Genomic DNA, 27,245 nt, shown 5'->3' on the forward strand with positions numbered 1-27,245 from the left:
GAGTGGCAGGGCATGCCTCTGTGTGACACCGAGAGAGGAATGTCTATGTTGGGCACACTCGGCAGGGACATGATTCTTCCTTCTCCCAGGGTTCACAGTCACCCTGAGAGACCCCTCCTGGTAAGACACATAGAAGTGATGACATGCCACTTGGGTTAGGTCGAACTGGCACCATCTCCTAAAACTCTGTGGTATGAAAGCCCTACAGAGCAGACCAGCCAACAGGCACTAATCCAGCTGGTGGGTGATGCCATCCTGCTCAACCAAAAGAGAACACCCTTGAGTGGCAGTGTCCTCCAGACACCATGAAGGGGAGCTGTGAATCAGAGGTCATAGGAGAGGTGAAGAGTCACAGGGTTCCCAAAGGCCTCCCAGAGCCTCCCATGTCCCACGGCCAATACCTGCTGGGCTCTGGGTTGCCGAGGGTGTGGAGGAAGAGCCCCCTGAGTCACAGTGGCTGGTGCTCCCACTGCCGCCGGGGCTCTCACTGGCAAATGGTGGTGATGGTGAAGACAGGGATGGTGAGCTATGCTGGTTTATGCACTGGGCCACAGCAAAGCCTGCAAGACAACAGTATGCGACATGATTAATTAGAAGAGTGCTGGCGGGCTTCGCAAAGGGGTGCCACCCCCACGATGAGTTGGAGACACTATGAGGCAGCTTTTGCCTTTCCTCCATTTTAAGACAACTGAACTGGACTTGTCCCCTGTGAATCTTGACATATTTTCCAGAAGGAGCTGATCTCTCAGGGTAGGGGCTAATCTGGGCAAGTATGAAGCTGCTTTCAGAAGAGTTGCCACTGACCAGGACAAGGCAGGGCTGTGGTGTCTATTGTAACCATAGCAATGGCTGGCTATGCTTTAGGGCTTCAGGGCTCCTGTTAAAGGTATCACAGAGAGATCAGCATCCCCCTGGCTGAATTTTGGGCGTCATTCTGCCAAAGCAAGCTGAGAAGTCACTAAGGAGAGTGGAGAGACCTGACTATCGTCCCCCCACGAGAACCCACTCTGCCCTGGCAGTCCTGGTCGGGCAGGTTCAGGAATAACAAGGGTTCTGTTAAAGAGCTGGAAAAGAGGCACCAATAGCCTACCCGAGAGCAACTCATAGGTGTGGAGGCTCTGTGGCTTGTGGCCACACAACATGGGGAGGAGCCTAGCTCCCAGTTTTAGAGATACTTAGCTTTGGATGGTGAAACCCACTTCTCAGGAGCAGCTAAGTGGCTACTGTGGCCTCTCAGTCTGTTTCCGGTTGTTCACACTCATGGCCTCAACCACGGGAGAAGGCGAGATGTGAGGCTTCCCAGCAGGCCCCAGCACAGGCAGTGTGTACGGCAAATGCCCATTAAACGTGTTCATTAGTAACTAGAGAGATGAACACTGGCTGCTCTTGTAGAGAGCCCACATGACAGCTCAGAGCATGACCTGTAACTCCAGTTCTGGGGGAGCTGAAGCCCTCTTCTGGCCTGTGGGCACCAGGCGCACACATGGTATATATACATTCATATGGGCAAAATAATCAGATACATAAAATAAAAATAAATTATTATTATTGTTCTTGTTGTTTGAGACAGGATTTCTCTGTGTAGCCCTGGCTGTCCTGCAACTTTCTCTATAGACCAGGCTGGCCTCAAAGTAGGAGATCTGCCTGCCTCTGCCTTCTGAGTGCTGAGATTAAAGGAGTGTGCCACCACTGTCTGGCAAATCTTAATTTTTTTTTTTTTTAAAGGAAAGTGTTCTTTATGCTGAGTGTGGTGGAACATACCTTTAAATCCTAACACTCAATACTCCTGAGGTAGATCTCTGAATCTGAGACCAGTTTGGTCATTTAGTAAGATCCTGTCTCAACAAAGAAACCACCACCACCACCAAAACCCCCGAAAGTACTTTGTTTTGACAAAGTTTAGTCTCGATGGCCAGTCCAGGAACTGCACCCCTGCCTCACTCTCTGCACAGACTAGGGCTTCTGAGCCCTTACATCATGCCTCCCAAAGAGCTGCAACATTTGATTTTATTCTCTAAATAAGAAAACTCCCAAGGAACAAATACCTCAACAAGCCACGAGCCCATGCAGACAAGTGGTCTCTCTCTGCCGCAGCCCTGGAGCTGGTACCCTGCAGCCCGTATTCATCTGCTCCCCGAGTCTGAAGCTACAGTAAGGTAAGACAGGGTCAGGGCGAGTCCTCTAACAGGAAGGGTACCCTCGAGCTCATGGCACTTCCTCCAGCACCAGTCTTACTTCCATAGAACATAGGTGCTGGCCACTGCCTTTTGATAAGTGATAGCAAATCTAACTAGATTCGGAATTGCCATGGAAATACCTCTGGGCTATCTGTGAGAGTGTCCCCGGAGGGGTTTAACTGAGGACGAAGACCCACTCTGATCTCATGGGCTGGGGCAGACAGCAAGAGGAGTCCAAGCATTCATCTCTCAGCTTCCTAACTGTGGATGCAGTGCCATCAGCCACCACCGTTCACCAGGCCTTCCCCACCATAATGGGCTACATCCTCTTAAACCAGGAGCCCAAATCGACCTTCCTGAAGCTGCTTGTCATAGCAACAAGAGAAGTAACTAACTCTTCAAGTAAAGTCTTAGGGGGACAAACTTTTGGAACTTGGTATATGTGCAGCCTGGCCATACAGAGTAAAGTCATTGTCATGGAGACCATGTATACTAAAAAGCATAAACGCTTTCATGGGAGCACTGTGTCCAGCCACGCAGTATAAAGGGTAAAACAGGTTCTTCCCCCTGGGGAAATTACTATCCCAGTGGGGGTGGGGTGGGGTTCAGGCAAGGCACTGCACCTCCTCACTTTCATCTCTTCATCTATAGACAGGACCCCTCCTCTACACACCCCTTCCCTGAACACTCACTGGGACCTTGCACTTGGCCAAGGAGCAGCTTTCTGTACTAATGTTCATGAAGAACTAGTGTTTTCAAATGACCAAGCTCACCAAGACCCTTGTCAGGCTCTAGGGGTAGGCGACATGCACCACAGCAAAGGCAGGGGGTGGGGCCTGGTGGGCAGTAGATCTCTGAGTGTGACGGGCAGTCTCTAGCAGGAGTTTGTTTTTGGGAGGCAGTGCTTCCTGTCCTCATCTGTTGTCTACCTCAGATGGCTGTTACAGAGAGAACAGTAGTGCCACTGGGCTCCAGACCCCATGAAGCCTCACTAGGCATCTGACAGATGGTGGCAGGAGGGGCCAGCAGAGGAAACACGGCGAATATCTGGCAGATCCCAACACTGCTCAGTATAATTCCACAGGGACGATCAGCCATAGCTTTGCACAGTGAACTTTATAGCTACTTACTTCTTAATCACCTACAGTGGTAAACCCCTGCGCTTACAAGCTGTTTACTCGCCTTGAAAATGAATTACCCTGTAACAAATCAAAGTGTCGGGTGGCTTTTCCCAAGCTGCCGATTTATCACACACACAAACAAGCTGAGTATTGGAAAAGGGTTGGGACTGAGTCTGTGTATTCATGAATGAGTAAGTGACAAAGCTGGGACTCTGGGGGTCTTCTGTCACTGTGACTTACTGGAGTGAGGTTCACGAGGGGACAAGCAAGAGATTGATGTCCTCTCCTGGGCAGGGTGGAGCTCAGTGGTGGAGCACTTACCTGCCCAGCATGCAGGGAACCCTGGGTCTTTTGACAAGAAGACAAAAGAAAGTTCTTTCATCTGGGGCCAGCATCAAATCTTAGACTGGCAATAAAATTTACATGTAATTAGAGTTGGATAGAAAAAGGACATCCCCAGTCTGTGGTCTTACCATTTAAAAATATTTTTTCTATTTATTTATTTATGGTGTGTGCGTGTGTTTATGTGTGGGCATGCGTGTGCCACAGCATGCTTGTGGAGAAGATGGCTCATATAGGACTTGGTACTGACCTCATGTCATCAGGCTTCTGGTCTCAACCCCACCTGTCAGAGTTCGCAGGAAATACTGAGTAGAAGTGCTAGCTTACATTTCCCTGCCCTGCTGCTGCTCAAGTCTCCCCTCCTTCCTCTCTATTCTCTCGTAGGATGCAGTTACAAAGGACTCTCTTCCATGCCAACTTACCATATTGGGGCATTGTATGGACCTGGGGAGAACTGCAGATGAATGCTATGGCTGAGGTCTGGACCTCAGAATTCTTGCTTCATCCCAGCAAGGCAGTTCTGGATGAGCTAGCTACAGCACAGATGCCAGAGGCCTTCTGGGCCTGTGTCAACACACAAGGGCTGCAAACACATAGACATGCCAGAGATCATGGATGGTTAACAGGCACACAAGGTCCCTGGGGTCTTCTCTACTGATGACAAGCTTGGCTCACCCTGTGTCTGTCTCAAGAACTGCTCTTGGATGTGTACCAAAGGCTGTGGGGACTTGTAATCCTTTGGACCCAGTCTGGCCTAGGGACTGGAGTCACTGGTGGTGGCAGCCGTGGGAGTGTGTGAGAGGGAACCGCATGCTGCTGAAAGGGTTTAATACGGGGAATGGTTAAGACATGGATGTGTTTAGTGTTGGTGTAAAGCCAATGGATTCTGACACAGGCAAATAATGAAAGCCTCCACTGTTGGCAAAAATGCTGGCAGAAAGCAGGATTAAGTGCCTAGGGAACTGCTCAAGACGTGGCAAGCAAGAGAAGGTTAGCAAAAGTATGTCCACAAACTCCTACTGAGAAAACCCTACGTTTTCCTCATCCCTGTCCACAGCAGAGAAAACAGCTGTAGGGCTGAGGCTGTGAGAGGAGTGGATGGGTTTAGGGTGGGGTTTCATTGTCTTTTGGGTGCTTGTCTGAATTTTCTAGACTCCTTACCATTAAGTATTATTATTTTGAGACAGGGTCTCATGTATCTCAGACTGGCCTTGATCTCTCTTGAAATACCTTGAACTTATGATCCTTCTGTCTCTACTTCCCTGAGCACTGAGATTATAGGTCTGTGACACCATGTCCAGTTTATGTGGCGCTGAGATTAAACCCAAGGTTCTGAGCATGCTAGGTTCTGAGCAAGTACATCCTCAGCCCTATGAATATTATTTCAAATCAGGAAAGAAGTGAGTAGAGGAAAAGTAAGTTACCTGGGAGCTGGGCACACTCAGGCCTAGAAGTAGTACCCACTATGAGCCACTTTGGTCCCCCAGGGCTCCTTCCCTCTGAGTTCTTGGGACCTGGACAAACTTTCGCAGAGCAGGGTCAGGAAGATGAACCCATGCCAATAGAAAGACATCTCCTTGCTTTGCAGAATCCCTGAGCTGCATGGGGTGCCTGGAGCCTTCCTGTCTTCCTCTGCTCCATTCTGCCACGATTCTGGGAATGTAAACTAATGAACAGCTCTCTGGCATTTGTCAAGAACAAAATTACCACCAAAAGGTCAGCCTTCTATTTTAGGCTCAATAACAGAGGGAATACTGTGCGTGGAATCAGAATCCCAGGTTCGAGCCCAAGACCTGCCCACTTTGGCTTTGAGACTGGGATGAGTCCCTTCCTCCACTGTCTGCTTTGAGCTCTTTAATAACCAGGTCCATGAGATTTCGGAACCTGACTAGTGATGGTGGTTGACAGGGCATTCTCTACCTTATATCTCATCTGTGTTTGCTTATTGTACTAGTGTACAATAAGGATCAAGCATTGCAGGGCCTTGTCCTGACACAGCTAGAACCAGAGTGTGGTGACAGAGCTGCCCTCTCCTTTCTGATCTGACCTGACTGTGCTGTGGCAGTTCAATTTCATTTCTGTCCCTACTCATAGATTCCTAGACAAGTTCACAGGGAGTTTTAACCCACAGAGACACTCTGAATCACAGACCAATCGGGTGGAAATAGAGCCTCTCCTTCAGCAGCCCAGGCTAGCCTACAGTCCTCTGTCCAGCAGTTCAGGATAGCCTGCAGTCCTCTGCATTTGCCGGGCCATTCTTATGAACTCCAGTTCTCTTTTGCCTCCTTTCTGTCTGCACAAGTTCCTTCCTGGCCCTTCAGAGCTTGTGTGCTGGCTGCCAGGTCGGGCAGAAGTCCTCTCTCTGCACCCATGACCTGTCCTATTCAGGCAGTGCGTGAGAGACTTGACTGCTAAGATGCCCAATATTCTGTAATGACTTTCATCACTTTAGCTGCTAGCACCTGACATTTTCTGGGCTCAGGAGGTGCTGAATATGTTTCTGACATTGCTAGTTACTTCCTATTATTCATTTTCTCCTTTCACCTGCAGTTACAGAACCTGGCCACTAGGCATGGCCATGTGACTGAGTTGTGGCCATGAGACAGACATCAAAGTGGCATGTGGGATTTCCAAGAAGCCTCTTCACAGGAAAGAGGGTACATCCTCTATTCTGCTTCCTGGAACACGGATGTGATAGCCAGAAATCCAGCAGTCATCCTGGACTCTGTATGAGGGGAACTGTATACGAGGGAAGAAAGAACACTGACCATGGAGGAGCTTGGCTCCCTGATGCTTCATGGAGACCTCACTTACCCATATCCATGATGCTGTTACCTGGGGGCAACATAAACCTCTCTTCTAGCACTTCCTATGTAGCTGAAACAAATCTTATCTGACAATGTGGGGAATGCCTGGTTAATTCTGGTCACACTGCCCAGAGCCTACGGGGCTGGTGGTAATGGTGGAGCATAGGGGTCTGGACATGGTGAGATGAAGGAAAAAGAGGAGGGGGCAGGTGATCCTGCCTATGGACCCAGATCTTCAGGAAATATTCTCTTCTTCCCATGGGGGAAGTGGAGGTTTTGGTAGAATCCAGTGGAGGGACTGAGTTTCTCTCTGAGCTCACACCAGAGCTCAGGATTTTAAAATCGGGCTAGGACCTGAAACTGAGGGCCATGAGAGACTGCACAGTGTGCAGATAGGGACACCGGGGGCTGGGGTGGGTTCGCTGGAGGTTTTCTCATCTTACAAGAAAGCAGGGCCACTGGTATCTGGGATCCGCCCAGACCTGTGTACTTGACTGAAATGCCACTGTTCAGGCTCCCAGCACTTGCCCTTTTGGAGTTGTGGAACTGGCTACACTCTGTATAGGGGATTCCACAGGCCTCTCAGAAGGGCAAATGCGGGGCCTGCTCAGCTCGGGAGTCACTCCAAGGGTCCCTTACTCTGTGCAAGATGGGCTACACCTTGCTGACCACCGGAGCCTTACTGCTCCCAGATGGGTCCGGCCCATCACTGGAGAGACAAGCCCTACGACAAGCCAGCGGGTACTAGGCCAAGTGAAAGTGACAGCAGGTAGACTTCTAGCACAGCACACTGATGTCAGCGTTTAACTTGAGCTTCCCAGGAGTTCCGGCTTGGGGGAAAACCACAGTATGGTGGAACTCCTGGGACCCACCGTCACTGAGCAGCCTACATCCCTGGAACCCTTCCTGGGCACAGCCCTGAAAGCAGCAGCAGAGAACACTCAGCTGCTTGCCTTCAGAAGGTAGCTTCCTTTTCTAAGCAGTGGAACGCTGGTCCCTACAAGAGCTGAAAAAGGAAGTGTTCAGCTGGTGCAGAGTCTTGCCAGAGAGGGGCTTCCCTGCTTCTTTCCAGACTGTTCTGCGGTCCACGTGTAGAGATCACACACCCTACAAGGCTGGCTGACAAAGCAAGTGAAGGGGGTGGGAAGGGCCAAGAGCCTTCCCTGACCCTACAGATATCTGGAGGCTAAGAAGCCCTTCTGTTCTGTCAGGAAAATATGATTTGACAACTTGGGCCCTGGGAGATATCAGGGGCTGGGACCCGCAGTCTAAGAACACAGCCTGATTTGGGGGGGGGGTGTACATTTCCAATTCTTAAAAAGAAGATGGGTATCTGGATTTTTATGTAAACTACCCACTGCCTGAAGTTTTAAGTGTGGAAATCAAGACTCAATTTTTCCCTTTCCCTCCCTCTTTTCTTTGGAAACAGGGTCTCCCTTGGGATGGCCTGTAACTTGCTATGCAGTCCAGGGTGGCCTTATCTTGCTATAAATCCCAGGGTGGTCTTGAACTTGTGATTCTCCTGCTTCTACCCAGAGTTCTGAGATTATATGTATGCTCCACTATGACAGGCTTGGGGTGTGGGGACAGAAGGCAGGGTTTTGTGAATGCCAGGCTAGAACTACCCCATTCTTCACGCTCTTTTTGAAAAACAAGGAGTGGCCTACCTAAGCGGGGGCAAAGCCAGCTTGCCTCTTGTCTGGGCACAAGCTCTGTCATCAGCCCCATCATAAGCTTGAGACGTCCCCTGTGGAGATGCCCTGTAACAGCTCCTGGGAGTGTTATGTGAGTGTGGAGCATGGCGAAGAGCTCAGCCTGGGACAGAGGTGCTTGGCTGGGTTCTCTGAGAGGGAGAAGCTCTAAGACCTGCCTTCCCCACAGCCAGCCATCTTATCCATGAGGCTCCAGGTGAGGAAGCACAGAGCTGCCAGGGCCTCCACTGTGAATAGGGAGCTGAGGGCCATAGGCTCCTGAGCTTGCCTTTCATTAGCAGATTCACTCAGAGGCCATAGCTCAGGCTCCTGGCCAGGCACTGTTCATATTTTCTCAGCATATACTGAGATGCTGGGAAACAGTTTAAAAAAAAAAGAAAGAAAAGAAACCTCCTGCAGAAATGTTAAGACAGCCAGTGTGTCATGGTCCTTGCTGGCTCTTTCCTTGACTCTACCTTTTCACCTCGGCTGCTGTCTGCCAGGTCCCCTGGGTGACATGGGTAGAGATAGGACACTTTAGGACTCCGGTCTGCTGTGACTCTGGACTGACACTGCTTACAAGGTCTGGGTGACAAGGAACTTTCTCACTCACGTGTTTTCGGAGCTCACTCTTGGGTAAGACGAGGGTGGATATTGAGAGACTAGGGACCATGCAGGAGTCACTGAGGAAAAGCACCTTAGAAAGATGCCACCAACACTTAAAAACGTCCACAAGATGGCTGAACGGTTGAAGGACACTGGCTTCCTGCTTTTCCAAAAGACCTAGGTTTAATTTTCAGCACTCACATGGTGGCTCACAAAACATGTAACTCAAGTTCTAGGGGATCTGACACCATCCTTTGGCCTTCCTGGACACCAGACATGCATTCAGGAAAAACACCTAGACACATTTTTAAAACGCCCACAGGGGCTAGAAAGATAGCTCAGGTGTAAAAATGCACAACATCACAGCATGAGGACCTGAGTTCAAATCCCCAGCATCCACATAAAGAGCTGGGTGTGGCTGCATTTGTACCTGCATATCTCCATTGCTGTGGAGGTCAGAGACAAGACTATTACTTGCTGGCAACAGCCTTGTTCCAGTCTCAGTGAGGCAGCCTGTTTCAAGGACATACAGTGTGGGTCACCCAGTGTTCTACCTGCTGGCTTCTTAGCATGCACTCTCACACACATGTACACACATACCATCTCCTGTCACACAACGAATAAAACAAAAACAAAACGGGTCAGACAGACAGACAGTACAGTTGTTAGGAGTGAGTGATGTTCCTCCAGAGCACTGAGTTTGGTTCCCACACTTAGGTCTAGAGGTCATATCTACCCATATCTCCAGCTTTAGGGATCCAGCATTTTTGGCTTCTGTGGACACACATACATGTGGTACTCTTCCTTCCACACACAAACAAAAATAGACAAATAAGGGACCAACTTGAGACCTAGGTACTTGGCTAGAGCACCTCTGAAACCCACACAAATGCAGGTCTACTGACATGTGGGCACCCTGTGGCTTGGGTCCCAGGCAGTCATACCCCTTGCCGACACTTCCTGCCTCTCTTTAGTGGGTCTAAAGATGCAGTATTTCAGAGCTGTACACTCTGGGGTCATCCTAGGGTCTTCACACTCAAGTACTGCTCTTTGATTTGCCCCCTGTGTCCATTACCAGAAAACTTTCTGCCCTGCACCAGGGATGGAGGGGTGGCAGATCAGCAAACCAGGGGAGGGGACACTCTCCAGCAGCAGCTGCTGTCTGTTTTCTGCCCTGGCCACAGGCGACTCCATGACTGGCTGTTAAAGGTGACCTTTGACTTCCAAACACTTAAAGACTTTTATTTCTGGTTGGTTTTAAAGGGATAACATACAAAAAATATCTGGGAACTTGCAGAATCTGATAGCCTATAGCTCTTTATCCATGGAAAAATCCTCTTGGATTTTAAGGGTTATGCGTGAAAACCTGCAGAAAAGAGAAAATGTTTTCAGTGCCCTACTTTCTCGCCGTGCCATTTGGTTCTAGCTCAACCCTGCTGTCAGGTGAGGACCTGGCTGTGTGGGCTACCACCCAGAAGACACCCAAGGACTAAGTGTCCCTTTTGTTGTTGGGGGACCTGACCTGTATGGACCACCTGTCATGGAAGGCTGGCTGCCATGTGGACCCGGGGAACTGGTTACTGAGAGGCACTCTGTGGATTATTCTGCCTTTGGATTATTTAAATTAGGGGCACCAGGGCATGGGCTTTCTCCGCAGGATGCCTGGGCATTTGCCTCTCCCAGCCCCTGCCCACTTCAGATGGTATTACCGTGTGTACATGAGAGAGCACAGAGCTCCACAACAGTCTCTCAGCCAAGGCAACAGAAAGCTCACCAGCGGCCCTCTTGGCTGCCTGTACTCTGAGGCAGTGGACAAGGCTGAAAGAGCAGGGAGAGGGGAGGCTGTTAGGTAGCTATGGGGCATCTCCAGGCACAGGGGATTCCCAACCCAGGTAGACTGGCTAAAGGCTTCCCTGACAAAGATGTCCCCAGAGCCTGTGATGAGCCAGGAGTACCTGGTTTGCTAAGAAGTCTCTTATCAGCCTTGCTCTATCCTCCCAGGCCAGAAGCAAGGCAGGCTTGTGGGGAATGTCTCATAATGTGGATGTCCCAGTCCTGAGCATTCTACAAGGTGGTGGTATATAAAGGGACCAGAAATTCATTGTGAACCTTCCGTAGAAGGTATGGTATTGACATGTATTTATGACTCCCCCAGGGCAGACAGCCATGTGCCTGGGGTCCCTCTCCATCTGGGCTGACAGAGCAGGGTGGATGTTCCTGCAGTGCCTTCCTTGTCACCAAAGCCTCTTCTCTTACATGTGCTAACTGACTGGGGTCAGGCCAGAGTCACAGAGGGCAATGTTGCCTTACACTTTACTACTGAACAAATCAAAGATGCTATCTGCCTGCTGGGCATTAGAAGGGATCAGGGAGTGTGCTGAGTCAGGCAAAGACCAAGATGGGCACTAGCCCAGAGCATGCTCCAGAAGCTTAGAGCTGCTCAATGGACAGGGCTTTGTCAGCTTCTCTTCTGCAGCCCATGAGACATGACCAGTCAGATGGTCAGTTTCTGTCATCTGCAAAGGGAAAAGTCCCAAGAAAAGCAGAAATCCGGGTGCACAGAAAAAGGACACAGGGGAAGAGGAGCATTCCCAGGGCTTGGGCTGCTCCTGGGTGATGTGACCATAGAGGACTCGCTTGCCCTGAAAGCACGTGAGAGCAAGTTTTTTTTTCTTTTATCAATATCAAGTTATTCCACTCCATGGGACTGAAGAAGAAGGAAGAGTAGTGTAGGTTAAGAGTCCAGGTGCTTGCATTTTGACTGTTGAACTGGAACTTAGTTTCACTGAGGCAAGACTTAGTGACTTAGATGCAGGGGTATATGGCAGGAGAAATGATTTACATCTTTTGATAATGCAAAGCCACACAAGAGTGAAGCCTTCCTTTTGTTACCATATGACCGAGGCATTAGTCAACAGAGACTTGGCAGCTGCCCTAAAGTAACTTTAATTGCCTAAAGCTAACGGATTTTTTTCTTTTTATAAAGACAGGTTAGCTCCAAACTAACGGTGATCCTTTTGCCTTTGCTTCCCAAGTGCTGGGATTACAGGAGTGCACTACCACGCCCAGTTTGACTTAAGTATTTATATCAAAGTCATCAGTGAGAACATAGAGTTCTTGTTATCGTGACACAGATGTGTAAATGCCAGCTTCACTGCTTTCAACGCACTCAGGACTGTTCTGCATATCTGACAGAGTTGTCTGTAATAAACATATGAAACTCAAGATTCAACCAGTTTGACCTGGTTTCAAACAGTCAAACATGGTTCAACACCTACTAAAAGGACTATTGGAATAATTAATGTTGGTCCAAAGGAGGGAGGGACAGGTAGGTGTGTGGACAAGTACCTTTCTCTAATTCTCTACTCTCCTTGTGCCTGCTGTCAGCAGCACACATGGATACACACCTCTGCAGACTCCTCTCTTTCTCGTTTCTCGTTTCCCCCAGTCAGCAGTTTGGAAATGCTTGGCAGTGACTTTGGCATGTCAGGGAGAGATATGCGTGCTTCTGAATGAAATCCACAAGTGGCTCCTGAGGCCGAGGGGGGCTTCTCAGAGAGGCTCCAGTGGGCTCTGCTTGCCGTGCTTCCTCGCAAACGCCAAGCTAATGCCTGAGGCATTAAAATCACTCTGGCTCTTGTGCATCTCTAGTTTTGACTTATTTTTTAAAGGATGATTAATATTTCATCATAAAAGTATTGATTTCCTTTAACTAAGAGACTTCAAGTTTGTTGCATCCTTAAGCATGATTTTATTATGTCTCAGGCCAAATGTTTTCTTTTCTCCTCCCCCCAAAAGGATGCTTTTGCCTTTGATATAACATGTGTCAAGAAGAAAAGAGGAATTGATTCACAGAATTCTGCATTACATGCAACTTTGAAGGCAGATAGTCAGTTTATGGACTTGAAGAGACGGCTCTTAAACCAGGTCTACTTTACCTTGTAAAGCCTTCCTCATCAGTTTAGGCCACCAAAGCCCAACACAGATGAGACACAGGCAGCACCAAGAGAAGGAATGTGAGGGATCCACACAGCTTGAACAGGAGCCCTAAACACACAGGCTAGACACCACAGACCTTATCCCCATCTTTCACAAAAAGCAACAGAAATCTTGCTGACTAGAGGACACCAAAGCTACTGTGCCCTACTCACGTAAGCTGGTGGCAGAGGCCAGCAGTGGAACTGGGGTAGTGCTCAGATTTACAGAAGCCATTCAGGAAGCATGCGGAGGGCAGTAACTGGCAAGGCAGCTAGCGCTCTGCACTGTTTAAATATTGAACATCCTCTCTCCTTCCTCCGCATTCATTATTAACCGGGACCTGCATAGTTGGGTGCACTGACTTCATTTCTTCCCAAGAATCCAAGATGCAGTGGCCAGTGCCCAGGAGCTGGGAAGGGGGTGGAGATTTGGGGTTCTTTCTTTCATTCCCCTCTCTGGAAATCCTTTCCAGTCAGGCCCACATTTTTAGAGTCTTGGATTCCTGGAACTGTCTCGACCTCTTCCTGACCTCTGGTGCCTGAACACAGGTGATTAGTGCCCCAAATATTGACAGGATGGACATTTCCCCCTTCTACGCAAGGAGCAGTGGCAGAGGGAAGCTGCTATCAGCAGACCAGTTGGTCTTGGAGATGTCATGGTGACAGGTGCTCCATCATCTGGGACCCCCATAGATCCCCAGTCCTGTCCAGGTAAAAGTCATGTCAGGATGTTACATGAAAACAAACAAGTGCTTTGGTTGAGAGAAAGGAACCTGGAGCCACAAAATGTCCTCTTCTCAGTTACCAGACAACTGGGAAGGAGCTGGAAGATGTTAGGGACCTGGGTCAGCCATCAGGAACATCCACGCTGGGCTTGGGTCACTCCTCCTGAAGATGCAACTGTGAGAACACAGACCTAACATCCTGGGCAGCGGAGGGGCAGGGTAGGAAGGCTCCTCCTGGACCTGGATTGGTTACCAGTATTCCCTTTTCTTGGGCTTCTGTCCCTTCAGGGGATTTGTCCTAGATGGCCAGGCTAAGGCTTCCACTGCAGCACTACATTTGAGGGTGGTGTTGTCCCTGCTAAGGTCTATATTTATCCTTCCTTGCATCCTGCCCTATCTCTCCACCGAGCCCCCCTGTGCTAAGTGTGGCCAACACTGCCTCCCTGACCGAGGACTCAAGCCCCCACCCGGCCTTTGTTTCCCATGTACAGCCCTCTGGCTCCCTTACAGGCTTCTTTAGGCCTCCATCTCTGATTAAGCTGTGTCTTCCCAGGCTGCTTTCCAATCTTAGCTCCTAGAATACAGCCTGAAAAGCTCCTATTCTAAAAAGCTTTTCAGAATCTGAGGGGCTCTGGAGAGTTCCTGCCTCAAAGAGCCTGGCAACTTGTTCTCTACTGCCCTTCTCTGACATGGGCTTTTTCAGCCTCAAGTAAATCAGAAAATGCTTTCTCAAGGTCCTGGCGCACTGCCCCAGGACTGAGATTTCACTGATGGATTTAATGTCTGGTGTCCAGAGGTCCCTATATTTCTGAAATTTCTATTTGTCTCTTTATCCGCAAGAGAACATGCCCTACACAGACATTTGCATCAAGGGCTTCTAGTTTGCTATTAACCTGTGGACTCTCTTCCTTGGCAGGAAAGAGAAGAAAAATAAAAATGGGGCATGACAGAAGGCTCCCCTGGGCCCAAGCATGTGAAGGGGCCTTGTTTTGGTGGCCCCTCAGATGAGCTGATGAATGAGAAGCCAGAACCAGGTGGGCCCTGCTGGGCACATCCACTTAGCACTACAGAATGGCTCCTAGTGGGGTGCCTAGAAGCATGGATCATTGTGATGTGACTTATTCAGCAGCAGCAACCACCCTGGCACCACTGTGAGGAGACTCAGTACATTTTGGCTGATCTAGATGGTTAGGATTGAACTCTGACTCCTCCCAAATTCTCATGCTGAAGTTCTGATCTCTGGGGCCTCAGAATGGGATCTGATTTACAAAAAGGGTCATTCTGCAGATGGAGCTGGCTAAGATGAAGTCCTTGGGATGGGCAGGAATCCAGTATAAATGTATCTGTTAAAAAGCAAAGATCTGGTCCCGGTGATAGTCACCATAGTGGCTTCCCTCTGAAATGTCCCTAACACAGTGTGCAGAGAGACTAGACTGAGAGCTTTGGTCTTTCAATGGATGAGCCCATTGATGGATTCATGATTGGTTGGCTTTAGCAGGGCCTGGGTGGAAACTAAGAGCCTAGCTTAAGGAAGTAGGTCATTGTGGGTATGGTCTAGTAGCACTTTGTCCTTGGTCCCTGCTTTGTAGCTGACAGGAGATGAGCAACTGTCTTCCACCATGTCCTTCTGCCACAACGCTCTTGCCTTACCACAGACCTGAAAGCAATGGAGCTAGGTGACTATGGACGGAGACCCCTAAAACCAGGAGTCATGATAGAGCTTTCCTTCTTAGTATGATTCCATCTAGCATTCTGTCATATCAGGGAAAACCTGTGTCACCAGCACACAGGGAGAGAGTCCCATGTGCCACAGTGGATGGCAGGTGACATCAAGGACCACCAGTAGTCTCCAAAAGCCAGGGAGAGGCCCTCATCAGGTTTCTCTTCCAGTCTCACTAGGCAGGAGCCAATCCTACCTACTCTTTGACCTCGGACTTCTGGCCTTCAGAACCGTGAGACAGTATGCATCTGTTGTTGAAGCCACCCAGTTCAGAATATTCTGTTACAGCCGCCTCAGGAAACAAAGACAACAGGGTGCTGGGCAATTGTTAAAGACGAAGTTAAGGAGAAGACTTCATAACACAATAGCCACAAGCTCTGTTTAAACACTGTCAAATCCAGCTTGTGCTGGGGTGTGGTGGCGTACACCTTTAATTTCAGCATTTTCAGTCAGGGGCAGGCAGATCTCTTTGAGTTCCAGGCCGGCCTGATCTAATCTACATAAAGAGTTCTAGGCTACACAGTAAGATTCTGCCACCCCACTCTACCCCAGGAGATCTGCTTCTGGGAGAGAATACATGCACATCAGTACATCAGTGTGCTCAATGGTGCTCACTGTGGCCCTGGGCAGTGAAAACCTGGGGTCACTGAAATACTTGGATAAAAAGACGAAGCATCTGCTGTGGAATACTACACAGCCATAGTAAACAACAACCCAGATTTCTAATTCATAGCAATGTTTGAGGAAAGCAAGCTGTAGAAAGTGATGCGGAAGTGTGACTCCATGACTTACAAAGATGGACCAGAACACCAGACGGTGATGTAAACTTATGAAGGCAGATTGAACATGGCTCCTTCCTCTGAGCCTATGTGGCTAGACATGTCTGGAAATTATGATTTTTAGGTAGTAAAAAGAAAAACAATACATACAATACAAATTATGTTTTTCCCACTTCTGGGCTTTGGACAGTTGAAACCAAACATTAACTTTCCAAAGGAAATAAGCATGTGCACTCACAGCAAGAGGTATCAATTCCTCCCAACAGCTCAGAAATAGTTCAGGACTGGTTTTGCCACCAATGAATTAGAAAAAACATTTGGTTTTCAGAGCTATTTAGATTTCAGAACTGCACAGACAGACTTATGGCCCTGGGCTGTGGGTGCTCATACATAGTGCAGTTACAGACAGAAGGATCTAGAGAGGGGTCAGCCAAACCATGAACAAGGGGTGCAGAGGGCTAGAGCAGCCACTGGAGAGAACAGTCAAAGACTGCAGTGTTCTTTCTAATGTAGTAATCTGCGTATGTGTGTGTAGAGCATATGTATTTGTGTGTTATTGATATGTATACATGTATGTATGACAGAGGTTGATGCTGGGTATCTTCCTCTACGTTCTATGTCTCATTTTTTGAGACTGGATTTCTTACTGATGGCTGGCCAGTGAGTTCTAGGAATCCTCTTGTCTATACTACCACTCCTGCTGTTTCCAATGCTAAGGTTTTGTGTGCGACTATGCCAGCTTTTTACACAGGTGCTAGGGATTTGAACTCAGGTCTTCATGGTTGCACAGCAAGTTCTTTACCCACAAAACCATCTCCCCAGCCTCTGTTTTAATACCTTTAAAAACCTCATGGGCAACACACACACGAGATAGATAGATATATAGATAGACAGAGAGAGAGGGAGAGGGGGAGAGGAAGAGAGGGGAGGGAGAGAGGGAGGGAAGGAAGGGGGAGAGAGAGAGAGAGAGAGAGAGAGAGAGAGAGAGAGAGAGAGATTAATGAGAAAAAGAAAACCAGAGAGGGCAGGTAGAAAGTGAACTGCAGTGTCTCCAACCCTTTCTTGTGATGGGTGCTTGGGGGAGAGCTGCAATTTCATAGGTAATTTTATGTGTTCATCCATTAAGCACAAAAATAAAGATGATGGCGCCTGAAGTCACATGAAATAGCTGACTGGTTCATCTGTTCCTATCATGGCAGCTCATCTTAGAGCTTGGTGACCTCTGTGGGGTGAGCTGCGTCCCCACCCTGCAACCCTGGCATGCTCTCACTGGCGGCTCAGCAGTGCTGCCCCGCACCCATGGCTATGAAATACGGCCCCTTCCCTGACAGCTAACATGCCCCACTTTGATTCATCATCTCTCCTACTCTCTCTGTCCTTTATTTTTTCTGCCCTCTCTGGCCTTTGATTGCTTTTCGGGAGTTTATCATATTGAACTTTTATCCCTTTCCAGGAAACCCTATTATTTTTTTCTTCCCTTTCTCAATTAATAAATAATTGCCAGAGCACTTCTTTGGACAGAAGCACATCCTGCCTCCTGCGAACAGCAGAGCTTCTTCTGGGACTCCTGGGGGCCTGTGTGCAGAGCACATCACCTGTCAGATGTGGAGGCCCACTGCTAGTTACACAGGCTGCCAGCCCTGCGCTCATCATCGGAGCTGTTCCATATCTTAGGAGACAACAGTGTTTTCATGGCCACCCCCAGCGAGAGGACAGCATTGCAGGGGAGGCCAAGTGCTGAGTATAGACAGAAACGAGCACAGCAGGGCTTTAGAGACTAAGGCATGAATATCAAGTATCTCCCTCAGACTTGTATATTGAAGGCTCGGTCTGCGGTGCAGCAATGGACAGAGGCAGACCTTCATAGGAAACAAGGTTCTCAGCCCAGCACTGGACTAATCCATTGGTGAACTGACAACTGAGTGGGCTGCAGGAGGTGAGGAATGATTGAGGAAGTGAGATGTGCCTTTGATGGGTAGGTCCCGTCTCTTTCCTCTTCCCCAGCTCTCTTGTGGCAACACCCTGTGACCTCAAGGTGAACAGCTTTGCTATACCCAGAATACTCTGTGCCATGATGGGCGACAGACAGACATGGGGTCTCAGCTTATCACTGATGCTGAAACTGGATAGGTATCCTTGATGTTTGGTATTCATATGGTGATTCGTCTTGTTAGGAATGAAACATACCTAAGAGATTAGTAAGATGTACTCTGGGGGTATCTATGATGTTTCTGAAATAAGTATTAGGGGGATATGAACCCTAAATCTACATAGGCTGGAGCCCACAGTAAAGGCATTCTCTCTATACATATGTACATCCACACTTATGTATTTGTATGTGTTTAAATGCACACATGTACACATGCATGTGCACATGTCACAGCACGACTGAAGGATCAATTTTTTTCTACCATGTGGATTCTGAGGATCAAACTTAGACCATCAAACTTGGTAGCAATTTTACCCACTAAGTGATCTTCCTGGCCCAGGCATGATTTCTCTTTGCTTCTTGGATGCCACGTGGTGAACCACCCTCCTAATCATGATGGACTGAATGCCCCGAACCCTTTAGAAAAATGAACCCTACATCCCTGAAGTTATACATGTCATGCATCACTGTGCCAGCTGGTCCACAGGAACGTCTCAGAAAACTGTCACTGGGAGCATGGTATGGTGTCTTGCAGGCTCTGGGCCTTGGCCTTTACCACATATCCAGTCCTAACTGCCTCCATGGCATTGGGGTCATCTTTTAAAAGCCACTAGTGTGAACTGGACGGAGCTGCTGGCACCCTGTCTCAGCACCTGAGAGCTGCTTCCCAGGAGTGAGCAGGCATCACAGCTGCTATCTTCTGTCCCACATCCACAGCTTGGTGTGTGCTTCTGAGGTCTCACTAAAACTCACAGAAGTAGAGCTAATGTCCTTCCCAGAAGCCATGCTTCTGAGGTTAGACCACAATCAACAGACTTCTGGAAAGGTATGAAATACAAACTCATCGTGACTTACAGGAAAGAGAAGGAACAGGAGGCATTTACCAGTAAGAACAGAGGATTTTTCTTCAGAGCAAAAAAGAAATGGGAAAAGGCAAATTTAGAAGAGGAAGGGTGCCAGGTGAGTCTGGATTGCATCAAGGTTTCCAGATTATTCTGGAATGTGCAGCAGGTTCCAAGCTCTTTTTTCATATTTGGACGTCTTTAAGAAAAATATGGCCTAACTGGGACACAGATGAGTGTGTGTGTTGCCTGGTGGTGGCGTCACGACAGCCCAGCTAGTTGGAATGGTACTGTTGATACAATGCTTGTTGGAGAAAGAGATTTGCTGTGTAGCCCAGGCTAGCTTCAAACTCTTGGCAATTCTCCTACCTCATCTCCTGAGTTCTGGAATGACTGGTGCATGCCACTGTATCTGACTGGTACAATGTTCTCTACCTCATTTCCTGAGTTCTGGAATGACTGGTGCATGCCACTGTATCCGACTGGTATAACGTTCTCCACCACAGTCCATTTAGGGTATTTTCACTTAACCAGTTCTGATGTAACCTGGAGTGGGGGATTGGTATTGCATCATCTCTGTGAGCAGGTCAGATGTGCCCTTCTCACTTCCTACCCTGCTTTGCTGCTCATTTTCTTGTACACGGCATGAGTATCTTGTCCTTCTAGTCAGGCTAGCCCAGGAACATTTGCTCCAACAGGACTCAGCACTTAACTGTCCAGGAGATACTCACATGCTCTTGGCTGAAGGGGAAGAAGAGTGACAATTACCTTAGGCCAGCAATGGTGGCAAAGGGGGTTCTCTGATCAGTCAAAGTGGTGGCAGGAGCATCACATAGGGCAGTGAGGCTCTCATCCGCTGGGGATCCAGGCAGTCTGGAGGCCAATAGGTTTCTTGTATGCAGGACCTTGTATGGGACATATGTTGCCTTGATTTGCCCCTTCTCCTCAGAGAAGCCTTCCTGAATCCTAGTTCCAGGTAACAGTGCTTTCCTGAATATTATTCCAGCTCTTGTAACAGCACCTTAGGGCACTAATCATGATGCATAATTCTGGAGCCTCTATGGTGGGCCATAGAGCCTCCATGGTCCAAGGGGCTTGGCTTACCCGAGTACCCAGTGAACAGTGTCTGGTACATAAAGCGACACACAGTGGAGTATTACAGCTTTGCTGGCTCCTTATCCACTCATCTCCTTTATACGTCCATCCATCATTCCATTCATCCTCCTACCGTCCGTCTGTCTCCTCCCCATCTTCCTCTATGTGAGTACACCCATCTATATATCCACTCAATGTTTACTAAACAACACCAAGATGCCTGGGCTAGTCTAGGTCCTAGATTCTAAGAGGAGCTAGAATGTAGCATTTTATAAAGTCCAGATCTGCCTTCCACAGTTTACAGGTGAATAATGGTTTGGGCAGGATGTGAAGGAGAGAAGACGAGGAAACAATGCAGAGAACAGCGAGTGCTACAGAGTTGCTCAGTAGGCAGGGAGCTCCCCTGACCAACAGACTGCTGAATTTCCACCTAAAAGGAAAAGGCAGGGGAGGACCATTGGACCCTTGTCTGTGAGTCTGGCCATTCCTCCTAGCCATTTGTGTGCAATGCTGCCATAATCGCTTATGGCACAGGACTCTTAAGACAGGACAGAATATATAGGTTGTGGGAAGCCTAGGTGAAGGGGGCTCATCTGTGTGGTTATGAGGAAGCCATCATCCATGCTGGATAAGGCTTTCCAGTGCAGCTGTTTTGAGGTCACTTATCCACTTGTCAGTAACCCTTCACCCATGCTCTGTTAGTGAGCCCAATACATTCATGCTTTTATCACTGGGATCTTAGGAGGAAGAGACAGACTATACACAGTTCTCCCAGGGAACAGCAGTATGCAGGCCACCTTTGAGTGAGACGGGAACCTGTAATGTTAGTATTCAGGCATCTTGTACTGACCTGCCGTTGGGAGCCTGACAGGATACATCCTCAGCTGCAGCCACCTTAGTGTACCTCCTGTGCACATTCACTATATTCCCTTTTAAAAGGGCCCTGCCCACTTCCCATTTGTCTGTCTGACTGTCTGTCTGTCTGTCTCTCTGTGTTTCTCTGCCTCTCTCTCTCCTCTTTCTTCTTCTGCTGCTCCTGTCCCCAGAGGTCAGTCACCTTGCCCTTCCCCCTTTTTATGTTCCCTTTTCCCTAATAAAAATCCCCTCAACATGAGTTCTGTCACATGGCGTCCTTCTCTCTCGTGCTGCTTTTTAAATTATAACATTGGTTCCCTGACCAGAAAGGGCTTTCTGGCGTTTTGCCTGCCCACAGGCAGTTTGAGGCATGCCAGGATCCTGGAACCTGGTCCACATAAAACAGCCTTGTTTCTCCAGACTGCTGAGTCCTTCCATCCAAAACTAGCAAGATTGGTGAACCCCTCCTTCTCCCACCTTTGTCTATTTCCCATGAGTGAGGACTAGTCTCTTGAGCGTGGTTTCTCACCTTTTGGCCTCATTAAGTTCTAGTACCAGGCAACCACGGCTGTCTCAGGCTCAGAGCCTTCACCTCCCCCACCTCAAGACAACTCACTGGGTGCCTGTGACTTTCTTGGACCCTTGGATCCTTCAGGTTTTGCCCTATGACCCCCACTCCTTGAGTGATGACCCTCTGAAGCAGCTCATGTCCTTCTTGCTTGATCCTCGCTTGATAAGACATTGGATCTTGTTCTGCCTCACTCATGGGGAATAAGCCTACCAAAAATCTGGTTCCTGGCACTTTATACCCTGATATTTTACAGGACCTTTGTAGCATTCTGCCAGCGATCCTGATAGATGGGAGGAGGTGTCCCCCTTTCACTCTTCCGCTTTCCCCTCCCTCAACTACATTGCTCCGTTCTTGAACTTTCTGGATTTTCACCGCAGTTGGGGCCTTTTCAGTATTATCATCTTAGAGAGCTCTGAATGTGAGCCACCCTGGCTGGAGAAGAAGGAAAGAAAGCTGTTCATATGTCACATCTACTGGGAAAACATGCCTGACTCAGGAGCCAAGTGTAAAAGTCTAGTAGGTAGGGCCAAGTTAGAGCCTCTCCAGGCACAGCCTGAATTTCCTCTGGTCTGTTCCTGAGGCATCTGCCTAGACTCCAAAGGCTCTGGAGCAGATGGACCAGGCATGTTTTCAGCAATACCCACACTGCTATGTGACTGCCAGTGAGGTGCTCCACCTCTCTCGTCTTGGTCTCTTCACCTCCTCAAAGAGAAGAGCAAAAGAAACTCTTCCCAGGTCACTGTTTTTTTGTTAATCTTTTTTTTTTCTTTTCTTTTCTTTTTTTTTTTTTTTTTTTTTGGTTTTTCGAGACAGGGTTTCTCTGTGGTTTTGGAGCCTGTCCTGGAACTAGCTCTGTAGATCAGGCTGGTCTCGAACTCACAGAGATCCGCCTGCCTCTGCCTCCCGAGTGCTGGGATTAAAGGCATGCGCCACCACCGCCCGGCCCCAGGTCACTGTTAAGGGGTGGTGAGATAATCAGCTTGCTGTTGGCAATGCAGGGAGACCTCAGGTTATTCTCTAACTAGTGGGGCTAAGTTCTTTAGATGTTTCTACCTTAGAACAGCAGGCAGGGAGCAAAATAAGAACAAAGATGACCACTTCCTCGTAGTGTGACTGACCGGCACTTTAATACCTTTAGGACTTGATGTGGGATGCCCTTCTGTATATGTGTTGCTTTTATTGTTGATGAATAAAATGGCTTAGCAGAGTAAAGCCAGGTGGGAAATCTAACAGAGATATATATAGAGAGAGTAGGCAAAGTCAAGGAGACACCATGTAGCTGCTGAAGGAGAAAGATGCTAGAACATTACTGGTAAGCCACAGCCATAATAGAAATGTGCTAATTTAAGATGTAAGAGCTAGCTAGGAATACACCTGAGCCATTGGCCAGTGTTGTAATTAATATAGTTTCTGTGCAATTATTTGTGTCTGGCGGCTGGGAAACGAAAGTACAGTTTCTGTTTACAGGGATTCGCTACTCACTATGGGAAGCACTATGTCAACGTGGAGGTGATGCATGGGGATTAGGGCCAGCAGTGTTTCCAGGGTCAGATTTGTCAAACCAGGAGACTTATCTCTGCCCAGATTCTGGGAGACCCCGGTAGTCTCATATGCTATCTCCATTCCCTACACACCTAGCAGGAGCTAGAAGCTTAGAAAACTGAATGAAGTCCACTTGCTCCTGCTTAAAGTATCCGGAGGCTGCCCTCTCCCATTCTCCCTGTGTTCTAGCATATAGGTCCTCCATGCTTAGTGGCTCAGGCATGATACCTGAGCCATCATTACTATGCTGTCTGCCCCATGGGGCTGTCTCAGCTTGAGGTATTTACAGAGGCCTTGGTATGCATGTGCTACATGAAAACCAATGCTCACAGTCTGCTTTCCTGGTCCCGTAGCATGTTCAGTGGGGTCAGAGAGAGCCCTGGTCAGAACCCTGTGAGCACCTGAGGTGCTGCCTGGAAGAGACAGGGCATAAGGCTGGATGCTCTGGTCACCCATTGAGCTTATGGTCCGGGGTACCGTTTTTTTTTTCCCCCTGAACTGGCTCCCTTCTCATTATGACCTCAAGTCAGTGGTTTTGTAGAGCTCTGGTGCAGCTGCATTTCTACTCCAGAAGATATGTTAAGGCTCAGAGCTCTACAGAGCTTCACATGGCATCTAATAGCAGGTGCAGACTGATATTTGGGACCTAACTCTAGGGAGTCACTTTTCTTGCCATTTCTTCCTTGGCAGAGACAGGGGATTATGGGAACAGTGCAGTGACATACACTCATGCAGAACTCATGCTCAAGTAGTAGCCTTCAAGCTGTTAGATCCAGCACTTTTGAGGGATACTTTTGCTGGCCAGGGCAGAGATGGGATGGACGTGTCAGTGAGAGGGGACAGAAGCAATTAGTTCACTAAACTAGGCACGATTCTGACCTGATGTGCATTCCCTTGGGCTTCTGGCTGAGTCTGGGGGAGGGTAAAGTAAACACATTCTTTTTCTACGTGGTCCAGGGGTGTTTAGGAAAGGTTCATTCCATGAACACCTGCCACTTGGCTGTCCCCAAGGTTTATGAGGACACTGTCAATCTAAGAGGTTGGAGTGTGTGTGGAACTTGGCATCTGAGACCTAACTGTTACCTGTGAGGTCATCAGGCTGAGAAAGCCACAACAAAAGGATACTTTATCTCAGAAGCTCTGCAGAACTCTCAAACCCACTTAGCAGGAAAGGCAAGAAAAAAAGAGCAGGAGGTAAGATGTTTCCCAAGAAGCCAGTAGAAAACTAGAAGCAGGCTTTGTTCTGAGCCTCTGATGCTGCTTTCTGAGTCTTGCTTGCCCAGCTGTTCATGTGGGATTAATAACTACAAATTTTATCTATGTTTCCACCTGATTAAAATAACCCAACAAGGGCAACCTAAAGAAGGACATATTTTAGCCCAGTTTCACTAGTCCACCATGGCATGTGAATCATGACGGCAAGAGTGAGGTAGCTGTGGTCACAGTTAGGGAGCAAAGAAAGCTGGGTGTTGATATTCAGCTGGCCGTCTTCTTTTTGCTCAGTCTAGGACACCAGCCTATGGAATGATGCCAACCACAATTAAGGTGGATCTTCTCACCTCAATTAGTCCAGCCTGGATAATCCCTCACAGGCATGGCCAGAGGCTAACCTAATCTAGATATTCCTTCAGAGGAATACCTACAGGGTGATGCTGGATCCTGTCATGTTGGCAATATTAACTACACTTTTCTATAGTTCTCTCATATTATTATTATTGCTATTATTATTTGATTTTTCAGGATGGGATTTCTCTGTGTAGTCTTAGCTATCCTAGAACTTGTTTTATAGAGCAGGGTGGCTTTGAACTCACAGATCTGCCTGAGTGCTGGTAGTAAAGGCATATGGCACTATGCCTGGCTTCTCTCCTTATTTTGTATAAGAAGCCTAGTGTTTAGCACAAAAATGGCATTCATAAATAAGATTTGTTTTTAAGGAATGGTCTCATGTAGTCCAGACTGGTCTTGAACTATGTAGCTGAGGATAACCTTAAATTTTCCTGTCTCTACCTTCTTTAATGATAGGACGGTAGTCATGTGTTACCATGCCTGATTTATGTGGTGCTGGGAATAGGAATTGGGTTTTATAGACACTAGGTAGACACTCTAGCAGCTGAGCCATATCCCAGCCTATGATTTTCATCCCGGGATGCGATGTATAATCCACACCCATGACTCTCTGAGGACCTCTGCAAATCACAGCCTTAGCTCGCATCATGCCATTATTGGGCATCTGCTCCCCAAATCATACTTTCAATTTTGTTCTTGTTATTTTTTTGATTTTTTTGAAAAGAGGTTTTGTCCTACAGTCCATATGAGCTTGGAATTCATTATGTAGTCCAGGTTGTCCTCAACAGTATGACCCTCCTGCTCCAGTCTCCCAAGAGCTAGAATTACAGCTGTGTGCCACCATGCCTGGCTTGTACTTTTAATTTGTCACTCCCAAGTGGAACCCGAGCAGGTGGTTTTTTAGGACTTGGCCCCCAACAGAGCTCACAGAGACTGTAAAGCAGTGTCTGTCCCAATTCATGGACTGAAGGACGCCTTTTAAGTGTGAAGAGATTCTGTGAAACAGCTCTTCTTGCCATACTCAGATAACAGTGACTTTCAATCCTTTGGGAATTTGAGCTACAAAATCAATCAATCAATCAATCAATCAATCAATCAATCAATCAATGGTGCTGGGAAGAATACTTAGTGGTAGAGCACTTGTCTGTAATGTGCAAGGCTCTGGGTTCAACCTCTAGCTTCACAAAATAAAACAAACCCAAACAAACAAAACTTATCAACACACACATACACACACTCCTTTGTGTTTTTTAAGAAAAGCATATTTATACAAATGGAAGCAGTTGTATTTCAGTAAGATATTGACCACAGAAAAAAAAAAGAACCAGGGAGATGCTAGGCATGGTGAAGCCTACTTGCAACCCAGATACTTGAGAGGCTGAGGCAAGAGGACTGCAAGTTTGAGACAGCCTGGACAATTTTGAAAAACCCTGCTTCAAAATGAAAGAATTTAAAATGGGGTTAGGGATTGTGGCTCAGTGTCTAGCATTAGGTTCTGGGTTCCATCACAGCATAGGATACAAAACAAAACAAAACAATACAAAACAAAAAAACCGAAGAAGCTGCAAATCTTAGTAGAAGTCCTGGAGAAAACCCAATCTCAAGTCTCCCTCTGGAAGAGCAAGCCCCACCATGGGTAGGCCGGTCTCTGAAGCCCCACCATGGGTAGGCCGGTCTCTGAAGCTCCACCATGGGTAGGCCGGTCTCTGAAGCCCCACCATGGGTCGGCCGGTCTCTGAAGCCCCACCATGGGTAGGCCGGTCTCTGAAGCCCCACCATGGGTCGGCCGGTCTCTGAAGCCCCACCATGGGTAGGCCGGTCTCTGAAGCCCCAACCATGGGTAGGCCGGTCTCTGAAGCCCCACCATGGGTCGGCCGGTCTCTGAAGCCCCACCATGGGTAGGCCGGTCTCTGAAGCCCCAACCATGGGTAGGCCGGTCTCTGAAGCCCCAATCATGGGTAGGCCGGTCTCTGAAGCCCCAATCATGGGTAGGCCGGTCTCTGAAGCCCCACCATGGGTCGGCCGGTCTCTGAAGCTCCAACCATGGGTAGGCTGGTCTCTGAAGCTCCCAAACGCCCAGACACAACAACCTCTACCAGAAACAGGGACTGCCGAGTCAGATTCTGGGCTCAGCAAGTGTGCTTGCTGGCTAACGGCACAAGGAGCACTCAAAGAAGCAGAAATCGAGGCTCTCTGACATTCTGCTCAAGCTGGAGCTGTGGCTTGTCTCCCAGCCTCAACCACGGCTTGACTAGGAATGTCAAAATGAATGAGGTGCTCTTAAGTACTAATGTAAAGAAGCCTCTATCTAAGACAGATTGCTGAGTGAGAATAGAGGACATTTTCATTTCTTTATAAAAGCAAAATAATCTTATATTGGATTGCTATGGGCTTGAGGCCAGCGGAGGCTACAGAAAACCAGTTTTTAAAAACCAAACAACCACAAAACCACCCTACAGTGCAAGTGCATTGTATAGCACATGGAAGCTGCAGAAGGAATATACACAAACCCAGGAAAAGGTCCCACCAGAGGTTCCCCCCGATCCTCCTCTGCTAAGCCCTTTCCAGCTATAGTCATGTCAAGGCCAAGTCCACTGTGACTTACATTCTGACTGCCATTTTTTGTTGCTTTGGAACCCTTCATGGCTTCAGCTGCTTTCAGGACAAATCTGATCTTTCA

General features: G+C 48.2%; 1 protein-coding gene across 3 annotated transcripts in view; it reads right to left on the reverse strand.

The window, feature by feature from the left end:
• Positions 1 to 27,245, reverse strand: part of Clec16a (C-type lectin domain containing 16A) — a 222,738-nt gene that overhangs the window by 12,334 nt on the left and 183,159 nt on the right. For all 3 annotated transcript variants that reach the window (XM_057774918.1, XM_057774919.1, XM_057774920.1), the window contains exon 22: positions 402 to 560. In XM_057774918.1, the coding sequence (XP_057630901.1) occupies positions 402 to 560 (159 nt within the window). The remainder of the gene's footprint in view (positions 1 to 401; positions 561 to 27,245) is intronic.

Source organism: Chionomys nivalis, chromosome 7 (genome assembly GCF_950005125.1).
Source record: "Chionomys nivalis chromosome 7, mChiNiv1.1, whole genome shotgun sequence".
NCBI lineage: Eukaryota > Metazoa > Chordata > Mammalia > Rodentia > Cricetidae > Chionomys > Chionomys nivalis.